Source organism: Eublepharis macularius, chromosome 1, assembly GCF_028583425.1.
Source record: "Eublepharis macularius isolate TG4126 chromosome 1, MPM_Emac_v1.0, whole genome shotgun sequence".
Classification (NCBI taxonomy): domain Eukaryota; kingdom Metazoa; phylum Chordata; class Lepidosauria; order Squamata; family Eublepharidae; genus Eublepharis; species Eublepharis macularius.
The window spans coordinates 199,359,627-199,382,841 of record NC_072790.1 but is presented as its reverse complement, the minus strand read 5'-3'; the positions used below and the strand labels follow the sequence as shown (position 1 = coordinate 199,382,841).

The window sequence follows — 23,215 nt, the reverse complement described above, 5'->3', positions numbered from 1 at the left end:
TTATACAAGGTGGGAGCCACAACAGACAACACGCAAGGAAGGGCTGTTGCTGATCTCACCCATTAACAAGATGGTGCCCTCAGAAGGCTTTGCTTGGATACACTTTATTATGCAGAAATATTCACTTGAGAAGTTAAAATTGTTGAGAGAAACTGTGGGGGACTAGTAGAAAAAAAATAGTAAATGTTATTTTGATATCATGCTTCAAACACAGTCATACTTTATCATTAGCTCAATCTTATTTATTTATGTTTTTCAAATCCACTCTCAGAAGCTAAGCAAGATTGGCCTTGGTTAGTAATTGGATGGGAGACCTCCAACGAAAACCAAGGTTGCAGAGGCAGGCAATGGCAAATCAAGAGACCTCTGTTAGTCTCTTGATTTGAAAACCCCACCAGGGTTTGCCATAAGTCAACTATGACTTGAGGGCACTCTCCATCTGAGAGCCAGTTTGGTGTAGTGGTTAAGATCAACAGGACTCTAATCTGGAGAACCAGGTTTGATTTCCCCCTCCTCCACTTGAAGCCAGCTGGGTGACATTGGGTCAGTCACAGCTCTCCAGAGTTCTCTCAGCCCCACCCATCTCACAGGGCGATTGTTGTGGGGATAATAACAACATACTTTGTAAACTGCTCTGAGTGGGCGTTAAGTTGTCCTGAAGGGCGGTATATAAACTGAATATTGTTGTTGCAGTGGTGTAGCATGCAGGGGGCAAGGGGGGTGGCCACCCCGGGCACAACACTTTGAGGGGGTGCCTCGTCCACGCCCCCCTGAGAGCGCCCCTTCGCCGCTGCCATCTGCCTTGGTGCCCAGCAAGCTGGGCGCTCCACCGCAGCAGGCAGCACACCTCCCCAGGTGGGAGGTGGCACCTGTGGTCAGGGTGGCACCTGTGGTCCTGTAGATATGAAGGACCAAGGCAATGGAGGGCTTTATATGTGATAGTCAAAACCTTGAATGAGCCCAGAAACTGATGGGAAGTCAATGGAGTGACTGAAGAATGAGGGTAATATGCATGTTCCATCTAGTTCCTGATGATAATCAAGCTGCTGCATTCTGCGCCCATTACAGTCTATGAGTTGACTTCACGTGAAGATCTACGTAGAGTGCATTACAGTAGTCTAGTCTTGATGATACCATGACATGGATCCAGATGGCCAGATCAGCCTTGTCAAAGTAAGCAGCCATCTTCCTGAATAAACTGAGTTTGAAGAAGGCATTTTTGGCAGCTGCATTAGCTTGCTTCTCTAGCAGTAATGCCAGATCTACAGTAGTATCACCCCCAGGTTCTTAACTGAGTCTGCAAGCGTTAGTTGAATCCCATAGAAAGTAGGGAATACAATGTCCATCCATAACTCCGCCTTCCCAACCAGCATGACTTCCAGCTTTTCTGGGTTCAATTTCAATTTGTTTGCTTTCAACCATTTGACCACAGCTGTAAAACAGTTGTTTAAGACCTCTACTGCATCATCTGGGGATCTGAATCGCAAGATACAGAGCTCAGTGTTATCTGCATAGATAATTGAATAACATGGGGGATAAGATTGTGCCCTGTGGAATCCTGCAAGGTAGTTCTCACACTGAAGATAGATTTTTTTATTGTTATTATTATTTTATTAAATTTAAGCCCGCCCTCCTCACAAAGGGGCTCAAGGCAGGTCACATAAAAAATAAACACACTATAAAATCACATTAAAATCAAACAATCACAATACCTATAAAATATAGAGTCTGCAATCCCCAAGATGGCAGGTCCTCAACCTTAACATCCACCTCGGTTTATAGTAAACAGGGGCGAGGGAAGGGAAGGGGCAACATTCAAGTCAGACTGATTTTTATGGGGAGCCAAGATAATAACACAGCCTCCTCCTCCCTACCCTAAACTGGTAGGGAGGCTCACCAGATAGCACAGAACAGCCTCAACCATATGCCCAGCAGAACATACAGACCCGCCGAAAAAATAGAAGATCTTGGCAGGCCTGAATATCCACAGACAGAGAGTTCTACCAAGTTGGAGCCAGGACCGAAAAGGCCCTGGCTCTGATTGAAGCCAATCAAGACTTCCTGGATCCAGGGACCACCAGCAATTGTATGTCAGCAGATCTAAGCGCTTTCTGGGGTACGTACGGCAAGAGGCGGGTATGCTGGTCCAATCTGCTCAGGGCTTTATTGGTCAAAACCAAAACATTGAGTCTGATCCAGAATTCCATAGGAAACCAGTGTAGCTGCTGGAAGATGGGAGTAATATGTGCCCTATATGGGGTTCCAGTTAGGATATGTCCAGCAGCATTCTTGACCCACTGCAATTTCCAGGTCAGACCCAAGGGAAGCCCAGTGTAGAGCGAGTTACAGTAGTCCAACTTGGAGGTGACCGTTGCATGGATCACTGTCATTAGGTCATGGGTCGAAAGGTAGGGGGCAAGCTACCTGACCCGCTGAAGGTGGAAAAAAGCAAACCAGGCAACTGCTGCAACCTGGGCCTGTTGATAAGAAGGTATCCAGCGTAACCCCAAGGCTCCTGGCAGCTGGAGTGGGCACAAGTGGCTCCCGATCAAAGGTCGGGAGCCGGATCCCCAACCCCGAGGACCCACAGCAACCTCACTTAGTCCATTTCATGAGGAACAATTCAAACCATTAAGAAGAATTGAAACCAGTCCAAGGCACAACCCACTTTTGCCTCCAAATGTCTCAACAGGATGGCATGATCTACTGCAGATAAATACAGGAGGAGCAACAAAGAAGCATGGAAGTTGAATTCTGGTAGCTTGATTCTATTAGTACTGAGACAGCTCTCATATGTCCATTCTCCAAATCTAGCATTTGTATAAAGGGAAATTCATCCCCTTACACCAGCATTCAAGAAGCCTTATTAAAATGGATCTCTATTCTAGCCAATATAGATTTTAGGGCTATATAAGAACACTTGTTTCTTCAGCGCTTGAGAACTGGCAGCTGAATGTGTCCACCGAAAAAAAAGTGTTTGAGTTGACAAAGAGGATAGGAAAGTTCTTGTAATGTTAGATGTGTTGGCTTAATACCTTTAAGTCATCACTTGAAACTACAGTCATCCCATGATACACATATATCTATGAATCAGCCTCTATAGCTATGAAAAATTAAAAACCCAATTGAAGCATATCTGGTAAAAATGAACACTACTCTGTTGATGGCGGTTGTGGAAAGTGCCCTCAAGTCACTGCTGACTTATGGCAACCCCTGGTGGGGTTTTCATGGCAAGAGACTAACAGAGATGGTTTGCCATTGCCTGACTCTGCAACCCTCATCTTCTTTGGAGGTCTCTCATCGAATTACTAACCAAGGCCGACCCAGCTTAGTTTCCCAGATCAAGATCAGGCTCACCTGGGCCACCCAGGTCAGGACATTCTGTTGATAAGAGCCCTAAAATAATTTTTAGAAGCTGGAAGAAATTCAGTATCATAAGGCTCTTCATGTTACAACCAAGGATTTTCCTCATCATTCATTTTGTATGTTTCCTCTCATATCACTACTCATCACTAATATCTCTTCTAAAATGGATGCATTTTAATAACACATTAGTTCTAGTATTGTTAAATTCTGGACTACTAACAATTCATGGCACACTTTCATGAAATCTGCAAGGTACAACACTGACATTCTTCATGATGCCCGTTATCTGCAGGATAATTCCAGCAGCATAGGGACGTTAGTCTATTGCAGCAAAAATAAACAGGAGTCTTGTAGCACCATAAAAACTAACAAAATGTTATTTTTGCTTAAAGTTTGTAGACTATAGCCCACTTCTTCAGGTGTATTGAGTGAATTACACTATGCAAACTTTTATGCAGGCAATAAGGGGAAATGCTGGAACAAAGTGTTAGTTTCTAAGATGCCACAAGACTCCTATTTATTATCCATATTATGAGCAGGTCCCACACACCATAACAACTATACAAGCAACTGGGTGCTGCAGGTATTAACTCTGGAATCAGAATGTAATAGCTGTGTTTTGTCTGACGTACGTTTATGTGTTACAGAGCACCAGCACTTCTTTTCCCTTTTGCCCTGCACACACAGCAACAGCGATGTACGAAATTTCATTTCCCATTCAGAAGTTTTTCCAACATCCACTTGCAAAACAGCCTTAACATCAAAAAGGTGGTAGCCCACAAAGAACAAGCAAGGTAGAACAATGAGCCACAGCACCAAGAACTGTTTCTTTAGTTGATGAAACGATATTGTCTTGAAACTCAACTCCTCCAGCTCTTGAGGGATCTTTGGGCAACTCGTGCTCTTATCAATTTCTCTCGGGAATGACTTGCACGTATTTCAGATCTAGTCACACAGACATTACTTACTTACCTTCTAAAGTTATAACAGAGATAAATGAAACAATTACAGCATAGCGTTTGACCCACCAAGAAGATGCTCTAGAGAACTTTCACATAATGCTATGGAAGTTCCTTGAGGGAAAACAAATGGCAGAAAACGAAAACACTTGTTGTTATACCTGTCTGAGCAGTTTCCAGCGAGCTTTAGCGACTGCCTGCTTGCTTGTTTTCCAGCCTTTCTCGGCGTCTCCCTCTTCTATCCCTGCCTGACACCTGTCAGCTTCAGGAGGGGGAGAAGAAGTGTTCGGGGCTGATTCTGTAGCCTTATTCATGCTCTCAGTTCTTCCCCCAGGTTTAGACAACAGGAAACGGGTAAAAAACACACACACACAACTGAGAAGGAAGACCCGGGAAGACACCCGTGCTCACTGTGCAAACCCCACCGATTACAGTAGCTCTGGCACGTGAGGCGCCCTCAGAACTGAAAAGCTTTTGCCTCAATCCTTCTCAGGCGTAATAGCTCATTGAACCGCTTATTTAACGAGCGGAGAGAAGCCATCTTTGAGAAGGGCGTACAACTGTACACGATCGGTTGCAGCGCTGTGAGGGCTAGTCAGAACTAACGGACCAAGTAGATTATGAACAAGTTGTTGCATTGTGTAGTCTTTTTTTTTTGATACAATAAAAAATCAAAGTTGTTCGCTTTTGCAGTGCTGCGCTGCCTGAAGTATAGAACTTGAACTGCTAAATGCTTTCGTTCTCAAGCACTTTTGACTCTGTGACCGGCGTGCGGGAGGTTCCCTAGTTGATTTTCTCTCTGTAAAGCAACTCTGAGATAAATTGTTCGTATAATATGTAATGTACTGGATTATCTCGGCTCAGTTTCTGTATTTGAATTCCCAAATCCAAAATGGGGACGAAACGACTCAGACTCGTCGCCATCTTATGTTTGGGAAGGCAAGTCGTTCTCCATCGTAGTCGCCATCGTGACTAAGGGCAACGTAATGACTGCGGAAGACTGCCTTCGTCTGCCATCTTAAATATGGGCAGAGGTATCCTGCACATCTCGTGTGGGCAATTGAAGGATTCAGACGCCTATCTATGATGTCACCGTTGTTAGACTCGCCACGCTGTTGCTTGTCAATGAGCTACTGCTGTTAAACGGTGATATTTGCAGTGAAGATCGCGACTCCTGGAAAGTGAAATTCCAGCCTGTAGAGAGATAAAAAGGTAATGGAGGCGGTTTAATTTTTTGTTCCAACTGATTTAATTAATAAAGCGCAATTAACGATTTAAGAACTCTGAAAAGGTTAGCTTTGCAAAAGTGTATTAAGCGTCTATTGCTAAGGCTGTAATACTGAGAACATTTATTACGAAGTTCTCTGTACCCGCGTGGGACTTACTTTTCAGTTAGCATGTCTAGGATTATCAGAACTGAAGGCATCGTGCACAACACCAGCTTGGCCTTCCTTACTGATGGTTTTCTGCTGCACACAGAGTACACCATAAGCAACTAGTTAAAGGTTTTGACAGTATATCAAGGAATGCATTTGTGTGAGGTATGCTGCCTTCTGTATGTTTGAGAGAGGGCTTTGCTTCTCACAGCATACAAATATTCAACAGCCCTCTTCTCTAAGAAATAATAATACAAATATTCTACAGCCATCTCCTCTAAGAAATAATAATGCCAGTAAGTGATACAGTGTTTAAGCTGATGCTTTTTAAAAATATATATACATTTTATTATTTTCACACATACATATACAGACATGAGACAGTTATCATTTTACTTGTCAATCTCTGTTATCTATGCTTTATTCTTATGAAGCAGTCCTGGAATTACCTGATCTTGCGTACAAGAGTAGGAAAGACCACAAACTATCAGAAATACTGCTTCCTTTTTCCTTATGTCCAGAAATAAATTTCCCCATACACTTGGAACCTGATGCCTTGCTGTACTAAATTAGTACACAAATTACACAAAGGGTGATAAACGCATGGAATTCGTTGCCACAGGAGGTGGTGGCAGCTACAAGCATTGCCAGCTTCAAGAGGGGACTGGACAAATATATGGAGCAGAGGTCCATCAGTGGCTATTAGCCACAGGAGATAGATGGTATTCTCTTTGTGGGGAGGTGGTGCTCTGTTGTCTTGATGCTGGAAGGAAGGCAGTGGGAGGGCTTCTGGTGTCCTGGCCTCACTGACAGTCCTTTAGATGGCACTGGATTTCTAGCCACTGTGTGCGACAGAATGTTGGACTGGATGGGCCACTGGCCTGATCCAACATGGCTTTGCTTATGTTCTTATGCTTAGTATAGTTTTGCATTACACAGCAAGAAGTACAGTCCCTCCAGCACCTGCTTCTTTTGACTTGTTTATACTAGGATCTGTTAAAGTAAGAGCGGGAACACTGGAGTGCTTTTCAATCAAATTATTATTTCTGTGAGTTCCTTATTAAGAACATAAAATCCTGCCTAGTGTTTGGTTCAAAGAAAGAGAAGCAGCAACTCCATTTATACATTATCAATCTAAATCCAAATGCATATCTGCCAAATCAAAAAGCTGAAATAATAGTGTTCTCAGTCATGTATCCAGTGTTGTTCTGGAGTCTTGTACATCCTACCATTTTCACTGAGCAGCTTTTATATCAAAAGAGAATGCACACTTTATTTACCTACTTCATTTATACTCTGCCTTTCTCCCCAGAGTAGCTTACATTGTTCTCCTCTCCTGCATTTTATCCTCACAGCAACCCTGTGAGGTAGATTAGGATGAATGTGTGTGACTAGCCCAACGTCACCCAACAAGCCTTTGGAAGACTGGGGGTTTTGTAAGTTAAATCTGCACAAAGCCAAACCTGGTCCACTAGCCTTATGAGGTAGCCTGCCAGATGGTTGACAACATCCAATTTTTGAAGTTTCAGGCTAACATCTACTAAAGTTTAGTGATTTTTTTCTGGGTCCCTAATAGGAGCCATAATTGGCTGGTGAGCTGTGATCAACATGGTAGGCCAAAACTTGTGTTGGCCTGTGACAGAAAATATGAATGTTTCTCCCTCCAGGTGTGCTTTCTATTTTAAAACATTTCCATACAGACTGAACTTCTTTCTTTATAGCCCAGTCCTACAAAATGGTGTACCAGTTGTAAATGCTCTAGAAACAGCATTTTTCCTTCTAGTGCAACAGCAAAGCATGTTGTATTGTACTGGCATTAAGATTAGATTGTGGCTGTTGTGCAACAATATCATTTGGCACTACTGTACTGAAGAGTTCTTATTATGTGCTGGGCAAGGTGCAGACCGGCCCCTTCCAGCTGCCTTACATGTAGTTATGTGGGTCTTTCAATTGCAAATGAATTGGTTTGTGTGACTTCCACTGCCCTTTTGTACTGTACTAACAGATGTTCATGAGAAGTGGGAGGGAAGGAGATCTGGTAGGGAGATACCATAGAGTTCTCTTGGATGCTTCTTTTATGAAACATAGCTTAAACCCATTGTCTAATGTAGCAAAATATAAAAGAGTCCAGTAGCACCTTTAAGACTATTCAACTTTACTCAAGAATAAGCTTTCGAGAACCACAGTTCTCTTCGTCGGATGCATCTAGCGAAAAGAACTGTGATTCTCGAAAGCTTATGCTACAGTATAGTTGGTTAGTCTTAAAGGTGCTACTGGACTCTTTTCTATTTTGCCACTACATACTAACACGGCTAACTCCTCTGGATCTATTGTCTAACGTAGGTATCTTTTCAGTATAGTGATGTTATCAAATTATCATGCATTGTTAGAAAAGTTGTTTTCATACTTTTATATAAATCCTGTTTTGGAAGGGAATAAGGAGATGAAATCAATTTAAATGACAATTTCTTTTTTCTTTTCTAGCTTTTGCTCTGAATCCTAGGACATAAAAGACTGTTCGCATTTGGGATGCATTGTAGTATTAGTCTATATTATGCAACAGTGTCTAGTTCAATCCCACATGACATGGTTTTAAATAAGAGTAAGGAATCAATAAATTGAAGATCATCATGCATTTAAGCACAAAATATTTTCTTCAGATCATGAAGGACACTGTTGGACACTGCATAGACTCCAAATGTTCTCCCACTTTAAGACTTTATAGTCAAACAAAGTCACAAATATTTTTCCACACAAAGAACTTTAGAAATGCCTGCATTGTTCCGAGTTCCCAAGGTGGTGTTCAGCCATGGAGGCAATTTTCTTACAAGGTACGAAGTTTGACTTCACATAAAAAAGCACACCCTTCTTTCAAATAAACCATGAACCACTACAGGGTTAGTGGCTGAATAAGGTTTTTTAAAAAATCTAAATTCTGCCTAATCATTCATGGTTAACATATAATAATATTAGGGTCAATTGTATTATCTTATTTATTGATTATCTATTACATCTTTTTCTCGCCCTTCAGGAGATGCACAAAATTCTTCCCATCCTCATTTTACTATTTTATTTATTATTTTAAAACTACTAGAAAGCTAGTAATAATCAGGATAAAGTTTATGCCACAATAAATTTGATAATCTTTAGGATGCTTCAGGACTCTTGCAGTCCAACCAAAGTAGAGTTACACCCTTTGAAAGCTACACCCATTGAAGTCAATGAGCTTTGAAAGGTGTAACTCTGCTTAGGATGGCACTGTTGGTTGTTTAAGCAGGATAGTTACAGATCTGCAGTAAATGGTCTCTTGAATCTGTAGGTATAAAATCTAAATTGTACAGTCAAAATAAGAAATGCCAATTGGATAAATTTCCCTGTAAAGTTCTTGATTTTCTGTAACAATTTGAACTGCCAAATGTGGGTTTGAAAAGAATTAGAAATATTGAGAATTGGAAAAAAATGTACAAATGGTATGTTGAGGACTGATCATGATCTGTGCTATTAGAATACTCAGTGTCAATGAAAAATAGAGGGGGAAAGACGAGGACATTGATCTGCTCAAGCAGTATCCTGCCTAAGGAAGTTTCAAAAGTATCCATCATGTGATTCCTTACAGGTTATTATTTTTATATTAATTCTTCATTAATGAACCTCAACACCTAATTCTATAGTTTCACCACTGCTATAGAATTAGGAGCTGTCAAACAAATCACTGGGCCTCATGTGACGACAGGATGGGGGAAGGGTCAGCTAAGATTGTATTAAATAGGTCCAATGCAGTCCTTTCCCATCACACACATTAATCAGCTTTGAGACTTCATTGCTTTATGTTAGATGTGTGCAGTTTGTTGGCAGACCTAGGTAGAAAATGGAAAACTTTCATCACCTTTCACATTTGCCAATAAGATCCACTCATGCAGTGTAACACTATCATGACAGAGTATGTGGGCTTGCTGGCTGGCATCTTGGAAACAGATGGCATCATGCATTTATGACCTTGCTGGCACAATGCCAGTTTGGTCTCATGATCATACCATACTGATGGTTTTGTGTCACACATGAATGCAACGTGGGCAATAATATTAAAAAGTTGTGACAGTCTAGCAAGCCAAGTTTGCTTGGGGATTGCGGCTTTCCAAGGAAGTAAGGTTCTGGTTCTCCACATCCTTCTGCTCCCTCTGCGTGTTAATTTATTCTCTAGACAAAAAACTTTGAACCAGCCCAGAAATTCCCTGGTCTTGTGTACAAGTGTAGAGAAGATCACAAATAGCCCATTGCTCAGAAGTGCCACTGCTTTTTTCTGATTTGAAATCCATTTCCATGTACCATTAAGTTAGGAGCACTTAGAACATTATGCCTGGAGTGGGGCAGGTTTCGGGGGGAGTAAAGGGCCTTTTTCTTTGACTTACAGTTCAGTCCGAAGATTTCAATGTGCTTAGACTGGAGTAACACTGCTTAGGATTGCACTGTCAGTCTTCCTAAAATGTAATATGCAAAATCTTCCCAGTCAGATTGATGAAAGGCCAAATGTGATTTGATAATCCCAGTAATAAGCAGGATAGATGCTATCTTGCGAAACAGCGGTTCCTGAGGCTTTTATTAAGAGCCCCAAATCCAATCTATTGCTGAAGGACCAAATTTGATTAGTGTAGTTTTGCATTGTACAGAAGTACAGTCCCTCCAGCACTTGCTAAGTATTGCTTTGAACAGAAGTACAATCCCTCCAACATTTGCTTCTTTTGACTTGTTTATACTAGGATCTGCTGAAGTCAGAGCAGAAACACTTTAGTGCTTTTAAATCAAATTATACAGAAAAGACAGAGAGACTGAAGCAAAGACTGGAAGCTCATTATGAGAAGTATTCATCTAATCTGGGCAGCTTGGTGGTAAGTAAGGAAATAAATGTAGAAAGTAATTTAAAATGCAATGGCTCTCTAAAAGCTGTTGTCTTGCTTGATTATTGTAATTAGATTAATCCTCAAAATTATTTGAAAAATACTACAGTAGCGATTGGATAAAATGTGTTGTTACATGTGCTGAGAATTCATACAGAATATTAGGTAACTATCCTGAAATGCAGCATAGTTGCTATTGCTAACCATGAAGTATAATAGAGGAAAATCTGAAGGTAAGTAGTACAGATAAGGATACTGAAGGTTATAAATGTAGATCTCGCAAAAATTCTAAAGAAAGAATCTCCCACTGAAGTACAAGAACAGCAAGAGATGCCTCTTATTGGTCTCTAAGGCGCCACTGGACTCCAGTCCTGCTGCAACCAATAGATTCTTTCCATATGCAATCTGAGCTTTATGACCGTGCCGCTTTTTGCTATTATTATATTAATGAACCTCACTGTAGCATGCTTTTATCAAATGCGGTTTTAAATTTTCTGATTTTGCACATATTACATAAATCTTAGAACAGGGCAGTTTGTTGAACAGGAACTTGAAAGGAGAAAAAGCACGCTGTAATGGAGAGTTATTTACTTAATCTTATAGATCCCAACACATTTCACAATATGCTTTGTCAGGGGACCTAACAGGATAAAATTAAAATTTATAAAAATACATTAATATAAATAATACATAGCACATTAAAGTTAGTAACAACATTGCTATCTCAAAAGTATTTAAAATCAATTTACAGGCAGACATTCAAAAGAAATGTTCAAATACCATCCTGATCATGATATAAGAGACTTCACATACTGGCTGATATAGTACAAAATATGTTATTGAGAATGAGAGCCATTTATAAAAGCAAAAACGGTATACATTCTAAAATCTTTATGTACAAAATACAAAAGAACACAGATTATATATTTCTATATATTTAACCAATGAGAACTTCCTGAAATTGACCTGACTATAAATCACACTGAGCTCTGGACATTCTATCTGACCAAGGTGAGAGTTGGAGGATTATCTGGCAATGGTATGGTGTAGAGATGGGCACAAACTGGGAAAAAACCCAAACTCTGCAGTTCATGGTTCGTCGCATTTCATGAACCACGAACTTTCACGAACCTGCCAAGGTTCGTGAACGAGTTTGTTTGGTTTGTGAAAACGTCACATCCAGGTCAGCAAATTATCACTTCTGGGTCAACAGAAGGCCACTTCTGGGCCAGCAGAAGGCCACTTCTGGGTCAGCAGAAGGTCTGCATGAAGCCCATCTCCTGTTGCCTAGGAAACTGATTGATCGGTGCCAGGCTGTCTGCAGAGACAAACCAAAAAACGAACCAAATGAATCAGCCTAAAGTTTGTGGCGGTTCGTCAGAAATAGGCTCTGATGAACCGTCGGTTCGTGAACCCCGAACTGGCCTGGTTCATCACGAACTTTGGTTCATATTTCGGTTCATGCCCGTCTGTAGTATGGTGTATTAACGTATCTTGATTAGCGACTTTTTATATATAGAGAGAGTATATATAAATACATAATCTGTGTTCTACATCAGCCAGAATGGAAGGCCTCCTATATCATGCTCAGAATGGTATTTTTAAAAAATTGAATGTCTGTCTGTAAACTGATTATAAATAATTTTTAAATAGCCATGCAATTTTACAAATTGTAATGTACTATTTATTGTTTATATTAATGTATTTTTATAAATTTTATCCTGTTAGATCCCCTGACAAAGCATATTGCAAAACCCGTTGGGATCTATCAGATCAAGTAAACAACTCTCCTTTGCACCTTGCTCTTTTTCCCCTTACTGGTATGGCCTCCTTTTCTTCTCAACAGGAACTTCAGGAAAATATTTGGACTCCCAGTGATTAGCAATGATATAATTCTGCTTATTTTGTTCTGGATTCATACCTGTTTTGATTTTAAACAGATTAAGATTGGAGAGTATGTTTACTTTGAAGAAAATGGCTGCATATGCCGTTCAAGGCTGGAAGAAGCAGGTAGGAAATCACAGTACAGATGACAAGAATCCCTGAACTCCCCAGATATCTAGTTTTACATATTCATAATTTATTGTGGCTGGAACCACAGTCTTTTAAATTTAGCACGTTGACTTAATTGACAATAACACTGATTAGGATAACACTTTCAGCTAAAGTTGGTTGCAACTAACTAGGCATGTGCAATCCAGGGGTTTGGGAAAAGGTTAGCTGATCAGCTTCAGCCTTTTGGCTGGCTGTTTCCTTAGTATTTCCTGTGTTTTTTTCCAAGAGAGGAGGGAGGGCTACTGGACTTTTTACTATTCTCTGGTTTGATATTGGTCCTCTGGATTCAATTTGGTTCTGAGGCTGATTCGATTCCCATGCTTCAATTTGGTTATGGTGGAATTGATGATTCTCTAGTGTGATGTGTTGGTCCCCTTGCTCCACTTTTGGTTTGGGGGAAGGTTTTCATTGCCTTGCTTCAGTTTGGTTCTGCTGGGTTTTCTCTGGGCTGAGCTTGCATTTGGGAGTGGGCCTTTGGACAGTAGCAGTCCTGCCCTTGTGTGTTTTGGCCTGAGAGCCAGCTTAGACTTTTTTCCCGCCAATAGGCAGCTTGCTCAGGAGGCACTTGGGTAGTGGGGTGGGGGCATCAGTTTGATTCTGTTGGGCTTTCTCTGGCTTGAGCTTGCATTTGGGAGTGTGTCTTTGGCTAGTGGCAGCTTTGCCCCTGTCATTTTTTGCCTGAGAGCCAGCTTGGAAATGTTTCCTCCATAGGAAACAATAGAGTGGCTGGGAGCCTCTTGTTCGGGGGTCCATAGATTTGGACCTCAGTGTCTGATCTTCCCTGGTGAGTCTTTAGAGGACACTCGGGAGTAGGTTCCCTGCAAATTTGGTGGAGTTTTCTTGAAAAATGACTCATCCCAGTCCCTGGATAACTGCAGATAGGTTTCCCTAGAGAATAATGGTCAGATAAATCCAGAATTCTCTGTCCTTTCTGAACTGGATTAAAGATTTTTCTGTGTGTGTGTGTGTGTGTGTGCGCGCGCGCGCGCGCGCGCGTGTGTGTGCGTGTGTGCACAACCCTTCAACTAACAGTGCAATTCTAAGAATATTTTCCTGAGAGTAAGCTCCATTGATTAGATCGGAGTAGTATTCTGAGTAGATCTGTATAGGATTACTGTCTGAAGTCTGTGACAATCGTCCCCAAAGCCCCCCTGTCCTCCAGGGCTCTGAACCAATCCTTGTGATTTAAGCCTTATGCAAAGCCAGAAGATTGCCAGCCAGTCAAAGCCCCTAGAACTCCACTGGATGGGAGGGGATGAGCCAGCCTCAGCCTTAGAAGTGGAAAGAGATACTTTTTTCCTCTCAGACAGGAATTTTGGAGGCTGTGGATAGCAGCGTAGCTTAGCCAGGCTTTTTATTTTGGCTTTTAGTTAGGATTTGAGGTCAAGTTAAGGAAGGAAACTTGTTTTTAATGAAATAAACAAGCACTTTGTTAAGGACCCATCAAATCTAGCCTTCTGTTTACAGGTTCTACAACCACAACCTCCCTGGAACCTGAGTAGCAAGCCTGTCTGCTGTGGTAAAAAGGTTACAGTTGAACCTTAAATACTTGGAGAAATGTCTGGAGCAAAAAAGAATCAAATCTTCCCTCAGAGTTTGTGTGTTGATAATTAAGGGACAGTTTTAACCCCCAGTGGGGAAAGTTTATAATCTCTGGAGAGTGAAGTTAAGAGCAGTTGTACATTCGATTCTGATTATTCCGCATGAAACTTTAAACTTGTTATATACTTTATTTCCTCTAAATAAATGTTTGTTGTTTAGTTCCATCTGTGTCTGGTCTATCAAGTTAAAATAGCTGTGAAAAGGCAGTTTATATTTACCTCACCATTAAGTACCATATTATTCTTTCAGGGTCACAAATAATTACCCTTTACAGAACACAAAGCTTACTCACTACCAGCCAGTTAAATAAAGCTTATTTCCTGATTGTGGGTGACTGAGAGGGGTTTAAAAAAATAAAAGGAGAAGCCAGAGCATGGGATTTGAACAGCCATAAGTCCAGAGGGCAGTTATCTCAGAAGTCTCCCTTCTCTCTCTCTCCTCCCAACATCTCATCCCAGTTGTTGCTGCAAAGTCCCATTGAAACCAACAGGACTATAATTAGTCACAACTAAGGTTCCAGCACAAGGATGGCAATCAGTGGAAGACTCACCAGTAGGGTAGGGGCCTTGCGGGCAATGTAGTGAAGTTGCCAGTGACGTGATGACATCACTTCCAGTCAGTCTTCCCCCCACCTCCCCACTATTTTTCTCCTGCCACCCAACTGAGCAGCAACAGCTGGTGATGTTCACTATTTTGTTCCTTTGGGTTCAATCATTACAGAGACCTCCGTATGCAGTGCTAATTCATTTCAAAAGGATTAATTTATGCATGGCAGAAAGTCTATGCGAAAGCAGTTGATAGTTCTTTGTGTTACTTCTCTTATGGCAGCATTGTCTTGTTCTCTTGTATTTTAGATGAAGGAAATATTGAAGTGTTATTTAACATGGAAGATCTACCCTTTTGTGATTTTCTTATCCAGCGCATCCGAATTTCCCCAGATCACAGATACATTGCAGTTGGTATTAAAAGTGCAAATTCTGAAGATTCTGCTTCTATCATTGTGAAACTAAGTACACAGCCAGTAATAGAACGTATTATCCCAAATGTATTTAGCTTTGGTAAGCAATTAGCATAAACCACTTTTATTTTATAGCATAACATACACAGGCCTTGATTGTCATGCCTCTAGATTCAGTAGTCAGTGCCCTTTGAACATGAATCCCTATTTGTAAATTCACATTGTTGAAATCATAATTCTTTCCCATTGTTTGTCTTATGGCATCACTCTTCTTTTGGGTCTTTCCGTGTAATAGAAGAATTCAGTCTTTGTTCTAGACTGTATTAGGGCTGAAGCCGATCCAGTGCCAACTGTATGATATCCTTTTCCTAAACAACAGATGGTGGCATCAGGTTTGCTAAGCTCCTTCTTTCTTGATCTCTGTTAAAAAGGAGGGCACGCACCACTTGAGAATGGGACAACTGGCCTTCCAAAAGACTTTCTACAGAATGATCAGATATTGCAGGACAGGAGCTTTGCTGTTTATTGGTTTTGTTTTCACACACTTTTGTAACAATGCAGCAGGCTAGCACTTAACTTCTACACAAATATTATATGTGTTCTACACACCGTTCACAATTCCAATGAAAATTCATACTGTAGGGAAAGTTTTCATTTTCTCAGCAGTAAAATATTGTAGTTGGAATGCTGCCAAAAGTGTGATAATTGCCGAACAGAAGGGTTTGGAAAGATCTTTCTTCAATGATTCTAGATGCACTGCAGCAATGAATTGCTTGCACATTGTGCAAGGACAGACAAAAAGATAATCTGCAAAGATTCTAAGCCTCTGAAGAGGTTTCCTGTTGCTTTCCACATTAACTTCCAGCCTCTAGATGATGGTTGGGATTCCAAGGGCCTTGTGTAGCCTGCTGTGCTTTATTTTGTTTATTTGCATTTTAGTTATTGAAGTTACCTTAATTCATTTTTTTGCATATCCCAACAATATAATTCTTGGTTTTCCATAATAACCATTTATTTGACTTTCCCCTTCCCCCCAGAATGGGCTACCAATGATATTCTATTTTATACCATCCAGAAGAACCTTCGGTGTCATGAAGTATATTTCTATGATTTCAGTAAAAAACTTTCTGAGCTTGTTTATACTGAACAAGATGCAAGGTAAGAAGATATACAAAGCTTAACAGTTCTCAGTATGTAGTTCTGTATTAAAACTCATAAATAAGGGATTAGTAACCATCGGACTAGAAAGAGAAAAAAAGCTTTCTACCAAAAAAAGAAGAAGAAGAAGGCAACTCACCAACAGCTCACTGGCCCAGTGCTTATTGGTACTCCTGCTTTCTGATCACTCAAATGAGGTATGAGCAGGAAGATACTCACTGGGTGTTTCAAGGTGTGCAGAGATAGCTGATCTGTACCTGAAGAGGGACGGGTTCTGGTGTGTAATGTGCAGAAGAAGACTCCAGTTGTAGGGTTACAGAGAAAACCATTCAGGGAACATCAATTAGAGCACTGCAAGCAGAACGCTCACATTGAGTCTCAGGTAGTAGCAGGTAAAGACCGTGGAGTGACGGTGTGTGTGATACTCAGTATAAGACAACTTCATATCTTCAAAACTCTTGGAGGTGCAACTGATTTTTTTAAAAGCAAATCCTATATAAGACTTGAACTAGCTGTTGATATACAATATATTAAACTGGTCATGTGTTGTTTATAGGTATATTTATATCAAGTCTTTAGTGTTGTTGCATTGCAGACTGCTATTCTGAAATGAATACATGACAATTCTCTGCTAAACCAGCTTGCACTCAAGAGGGACAAGTCACAAGAAAATGTGCAAGAATAATGGAATTTGGTTTTTATCCTGTATTGTTATCAAGTGCTCATTTTTTGAAGCAGTCTAGATTAGGATATCTAAATAAGTTTGGAAATGTCAAGGTCAGCCTTGGGTCAGGGCATCCTTCAGTGAGACTGTGTGTCAGGTTTATGCATATAAACATAAGAATTGCCACTGTGGATTAGATCAAACATCTGACTTGGTAATCTATACCAGACAGTGGTCATCCCATCTCTTGTTGTTGCCCCTCCCCATCTCCAATCTAGGGATCACATAGGACCAGCCATAGTGAAGTTGTTCAAGCTGCTGATTTCTCTTTAGAGAAAAAAATCACAGTATACAAAAAGGTATTTCAGTTAAGCCTGGCTCTTAATAGAAGTAGGCGAGTGATCCCATTACTGGGCTCACAGTGCCTAAACTTGAACATATACTCTGTAGATATATAATTTTAGAGCAGTGATGCGTGCTTTCTCAACATTGATTCACACTAATATTAAACATAGAATTAGCTTTTTAGCTGAGTAGTATGATACAGAGATAACCAAATTACTTAGCACAGGAAAACGTATTCAGAATTAGAAATAATAGGACTTTTTTAGTAGGATCATGACTGATCATTTAAAGTGGTGCTAAAAGAATTGATCATTATTCACATTACACTTTATTTATTTATGTTATTTATAATCCACTTTTCTCACTGAGACCTAAGGCGGATTACACAGTGTAAGTCCATATGATCAACAGCTGGGATATTCAATAAACAATACAATAGGGTATGCATTGCAGAAATTTGAAAAGAAGAATAAATTCAAGTACAGGAATACAGAGATGACATATTGCTGAAAGAAAACATAAGTAATTTGACACAACCTACTAAATGACATGGAAACTACCCGCTAGAATCATATGTTCATCAATACGTACTGTCCAGTAGTATAGTCTACAGTCCCTGTCCCTTTACCAAAGCATCTCTCTGAACCATCTCCTTACAGCATAAGCCTTATTGCCTGAGTAAAAAAGCTCTTCTGAACAATTCAGTTTTGCATAGTTTGGAAATCCCTGAGAGTGAGAGCTTTCCTGACCTCTTCAGGCAGTCCATTCCATAAGGTGAAGGCCACTACAGAGAATGCGCATTCCCATTTGCAGGGTGGTATCTGCAGAAGTCCCTGTTCAAATGAGCAAAGCATGTATCAAGTCATATATAGTATACTAGATTGGGGGTAGAATAAAAGGCAGCAGTCATTACTGAAAATCAAGAATCAGCCTGAACATATAGATTACAATACTGGCATCGTTTTTACTTGAACTTTTTTTCCTTATGGGGGAATGAGATCTGGAGAACTCGTTTATGTGGCTTTTACACTTTGGCAATGTATTATATGAGCAGGTTTATATGTTGTCTTAGCAGTGCTCTGGATAAATGTGTTTCAATTAATTTAAGCTTTATTTCTTGTACAGGGCTTTATGCCATGCTCTAAATTGTTCAGTGTTGATTTGATAATTTTTTTAAAAATCTTCTTTTGGTCTTTGGACCTAATTCTTTGTTTTTGTGGCTCAATGTATTAGAAACAAGTTACACGTAGATGCTACATCACAGGTTCTCAGCAGACATCTCTAAGGATATATGGGATCCTCTCTTGGTCATTCCTTCCTACACAATATCATATGCTTGGAGATAGGCACATGAACTTGTATTATATTCCTTAACCGTTACATTGTTTATTGTTTGATTACAGATATTTTGTGGATCTCTACTGCACAAAGGACAAGCGCTTTCTGACTATAAATAGTAATAGCAAGACTACCTCTGAAGTGTGGCTAATTGACTGTCACCACCCCTTTAAGCCTCCTGTAATTGTGCAACAACGAACAAAAGGGGTCATTTACCATGTTGAGCACAGAAACAATTATTTGTACATTCTTACTACAGATGGGGACCCAATGGGATACAAGGTATGGGATACTGACCTGCTAGTAATTATTCAGATTGCCTTAGATGCATAATTGCAGCATATCTAAATAACGCAGTCAATATTTTCGTAACAATTAAGATGTCTAAAATATTGGAGAGGTCCCAACAGGTCTTTCTGTAGCCAGGCCATAATTTCTGATATATGCACTTTTCCCTACTCAAAAACTGGGATGATGTCAATCACACACCATATAGCATGTCAGAACAGGGGATGGAAAAGACTTGATCAGGACTCCTCGCATGCCACAGCTGATCAGGTCCATGTGGGTAGTAGGCCCCTGGGAACTTTCCTAGTAAGTTAAAAGAGCCAGTCCATCCCCGGGGCCGCTGCATCTACTATAGCCATGTGGGAACTACATGGAAGTTCACTTGCTTCAATATACAGGTGCTTCAATATACAGGTGCTTCAATATACAGGTGCAAGTTCGCCGTACTACTTGATTGCTGTTACTCCACCGTCAAATGGGAAGAACCTGCAACCCCATCAGGAAGTTCCTGACTCTTGCAGGGTTTTTTTTTTTTTAGGGTTTTTGGTCTTTGCCTCACCTACTGAAGACCAAGCAAATGCTGTCAGCAAAAGAAGCAACGTATGGGTGCAAGTACTCACCAACTGGATCTGGGAATTAGGCTGAAGTTGAGATTCAGACTGGGGGTTAACACTTTGTTCTCAGAGCATAAATGTTCTCTGAGCCAAATACTACCCCGTTAAAGCATTCCTTTTTAAACTGTGGGTGGAAAAGACACTTCTCAATTTAAATAAAGGGGGAAGCGTTAGCTTCAAAGCATGTGCAGCTAAGGATGTTCTTTCTCCAAATTCCACATAGAATACTTTAAATTATGAGGAAGAATGACTCTTTATAGCTTAAATAACTGTGGGTAAATTGGGTGTGCATCGGCAGGCATATCAGAGTGCATATGTGCTATACCCACACTGTGTTACAGGGATATAAGAGCAGCGGGACTCTTATCTGGAGAACCAGGTTTGATTCCCCACTCCTCCACTTGAAGCCAGCTGGGTGACCTTGGGTCAGTCACAGCTCTCTAAAGCTCTCTCAGTCCCACCCACCTCACAGGGTGATTGTTGTGGGGATAATTGGCATACTTTGTAAACCGCTCTTAAGTTGTCCTGAAGGGCGGTGTATAAATCGAATGTTGTTATTAATAATAATAATAACAACATTCGATTTATATACCGCCCTTCAAGACAGCTTAACACCCACTCAGAGCAGTTTACAAAGTGTGTTATTATTATGAAATAAAATAAAAATGCATTATGTATGCATTCTCATCTGGATGTCTATTCCATTTTATGATATAGTACAGGTAATCAGCATTTACATCTAGATACACATTTGTATGTACATTCAACTCACAGTTCAAATATACTAACCTCAAAACATCTGTAATATTACTTGTTACTATCACAATTTATCTTTTCAACTATGCCCTTGCCATTTTAAAATTAATTCTAAAGTTTAATTTTATTTATTATTATTATTATTATTATTATTGAGAGGATTAGCCCAGTATGGGAGCACTCATCTCAATAATTTTTTTAAATGTAAAATACATTGTTTGGAACAATCCTGGGTTCTCTGATCCCTACTTGGAAGTTCACTGAGTTGGGCCCATTACTCTCTTTTAGTCTAACCTACTTTGCAGGGTTGCTGGGAAAATTGAATGGTAAATGGGAGATCTATGTACACTACCCTGAGCGCCTTGGATAAAGGGCGGGATAATAAAAATATGATAGAAGTATGAACAATGTCTCACTCTTCCTGTAAAGCAACGGCTGACCCTTTCATAAATCTTCTGCTTCATTTATTTTAGTCAGGGTGTTGTTGTTGTTGTTGTTGTTGTTAAATCTGTGTTCTGCATCTCAGTGCTGGAATATACATAATCTTTCTCCTTTTTTGTTTTTAAAGCAACAACTGGTTACCTGTCTTGTAGCAAGACTGCACAATTCCATTCATGGATATTTCATTACATGGATATTTCATAGTGCTGGGTTAGATATAGTGCTATTTTAAAAATCTAGATTTGTGTTTTTTGAAAAGACTCTAGTTCCAGTATGAAGGAGTTCGTGCTATTTCCTACCCTATTTCCATTGCATGAAAAAATAACAGAATTTTATTCCTCGGTGTATAGATCCATCACAGTTGTCGTCATTACATTCATTTTTACAATATACGTTGTTCTAGAAGTGTGATTTCTGCCCATTTCCATTCCTTAGCCCTGGTGCCCTCGTGGACTCCATTTCATCGTTTTAGTGTCTTTCCTGCTGAGATGTTTGGAAGCATATAGAAAATGCTGCAAAAATAGTTGAAAAGAAATATCAAACATTGCTCAGCTGGGTACTTTCTTGATTGATGGCTGGTACTTGAGCAGAAGCTGAAAATGTGTTACTTGGTTGGTTATTCCTTCCTTTGTTCCATTACCCTCAAGTGATCAAAAGTTAACAGCCATATATAGTCTATATACATTACCTCCTGCTTCAAGGGACAGTGGGAGAAAGATTGTAGGTTCACCATTTCATCTGAAGATAACTAGGAATTAAGGACAAAACACCTGTCTCAGATGCTATGAAACCAGAAAAATACAGCTACTTCTTCAGAGAATCCAAAGCTAGCTACTAAAATGTATGTAACCAAATCAGTAATAGAAGGATATTACAACAGACGTCTAAGCAGAATCTAAGCTAACTAAGCTTGGGACTCTGAAAAATGTTTGTGTCATAAATTTTCAGTTTTAATATAAGCTTGGGATTTTCTTTGTTTTATAGCTGATAAAGGCTCCAGTTGGTTCATGTAGCTTGAAGAATTCGCCATCCTCCATATACATAATAAAAGAAAAGGCAAAACTAATTGAATTGGAGTTGTTCAAAGACCACTGTGTTATGTTTCTTAAGTGCCACGGACACCTCTGCATAGATAATATTTCTCTTGTATCAAACTCTGTTCACAGTGTTAAGGTAAACATTTTATTTAAAACATACATTTCACTTTTAAACTATTGACGTATAACTGGAAGCATAGGCGGCTTGTGGTAGTTCATCATTTAGCCTGATACCTTTTGAGATGTACAAAATGTTCATTCAATTTATCAGGAATAATTCTGTTCTGATAAAGAATCCTGTGTTGATATAGATTACTGAGTAGGGCTGTGTAAGATAATAGAGTATGGATACGGTAAACCTGTTTTCCAGCTCCAAAATAGAGGTTCCTTCTAAATGTTACTAAGAACCAGCATCTACATTTTAATGTCATAGCCACATGTTACACATGCAGCTGTGTTATATGCCATGGCTCTAGAATTTCTGGGATGATATATAAAGATGTTTGCTAAGAGACTGACCAATGACAAGCAGTTTTTTGAGGCCAGACTTTTGGGGAGTTTGTTCTGATGAGCTGACCTTCACCAATAGGTAGGTTCCCCTGGTGAAGAGAGTTGGTAGCCAAAGCATTCAGAGAAGCCATTCTCAACGTTGTTTTGAACAGCAGTGTCTGCTTGCTTTTTAGAGGGTTCTTTGGACCTGTATTCCCTCTCTAGCCAACAATAACTTCTGCTTCTGATAGTACTTATACTAGTGCATCAGTGGATGAAATCAAGATATTCTGAAATGTCCTTCATTGTGGAATATACTTAGTTCATCTTTGACTTAGTTTATCTGTTGATGTTTCTAGCTGGGTTGGTGTATTTTGCCTTTGAATCTCCCTCCTTAGACTCAAGGTAGCTAATAAGCAGCAAAAGCTGTAAGGACACAAAAATAGCATAAACATCCAGCAACAGGTAAATAAAAAGGGACAAAATAATATTTGTCCCTTTTTATTTAGACAATTATACCCACTTTTCTCCCCAAGGTCCAAGGCACCTTACAGACCTTTCACCCCTCTTCCTTTTTATCCTAACAACAACCCTGTGAGGTAGGTTAGGCTGTGAAAGTGTGACTGGCCCAAGATCACTCAGCACGCTTCAATGGCAGACTGGGATCTCCCAGATTCTAGTCCAACACTCTAACCAGTAAACAACGTTTGTTCTCTTCTGCGACATTTGTGCCTGGAGCAACCCTTCCTTTTATAATTTTTGTGCCCCTTATGTGAACCCCTGCTCAGGGATTTGGATCATGATCAAAAAAGTGACATGGGCATCTGTGACAGACCCTTTCTTTCTTTCTTTCTTTCTTTCTTTCTTTCTTTCT

The 23,215-nt window shown here is 40.1% G+C and overlaps 2 protein-coding genes across 3 annotated transcripts in view; one reads left to right on the top strand and one right to left on the bottom strand.

Annotated features, from left to right (window-relative positions):
* Positions 1 to 4,783, bottom strand: part of CAMKMT (calmodulin-lysine N-methyltransferase) — a 457,417-nt gene extending 452,634 nt beyond the window's left edge. The window contains exon 1 of the mRNA XM_054983651.1: positions 4,487 to 4,783. Coding sequence (XP_054839626.1) covers positions 4,487 to 4,639 — 153 coding nt within the window. The 5' untranslated portion in view covers positions 4,640 to 4,783. The remainder of the gene's footprint in view (positions 1 to 4,486) is intronic.
* Positions 4,784 to 5,439: 656 nt separating this feature from the next.
* Positions 5,440 to 23,215, top strand: part of PREPL (prolyl endopeptidase like) — a 38,926-nt gene continuing 21,150 nt past the window's right edge. Inside the window, exons 1-8 of one of the 2 annotated variants that reach the window (XM_055001202.1) lie at positions 5,440 to 5,537; positions 8,186 to 8,532; positions 10,459 to 10,587; positions 12,537 to 12,606; positions 15,108 to 15,311; positions 16,249 to 16,369; positions 18,782 to 18,998; positions 21,800 to 21,988. In XM_055001202.1, coding sequence (XP_054857177.1) covers positions 8,332 to 8,532; positions 10,459 to 10,587; positions 12,537 to 12,606; positions 15,108 to 15,311; positions 16,249 to 16,369; positions 18,782 to 18,998; positions 21,800 to 21,988 — 1,131 coding nt within the window. In that variant the 5' untranslated portion in view covers positions 5,440 to 5,537; positions 8,186 to 8,331. The remainder of the gene's footprint in view (positions 5,538 to 8,185; positions 8,533 to 10,458; positions 10,588 to 12,536; positions 12,607 to 15,107; positions 15,312 to 16,248; positions 16,370 to 18,781; positions 18,999 to 21,799; positions 21,989 to 23,215) is intronic. The other variant, XM_055002017.1, reaches the window with a different exon arrangement.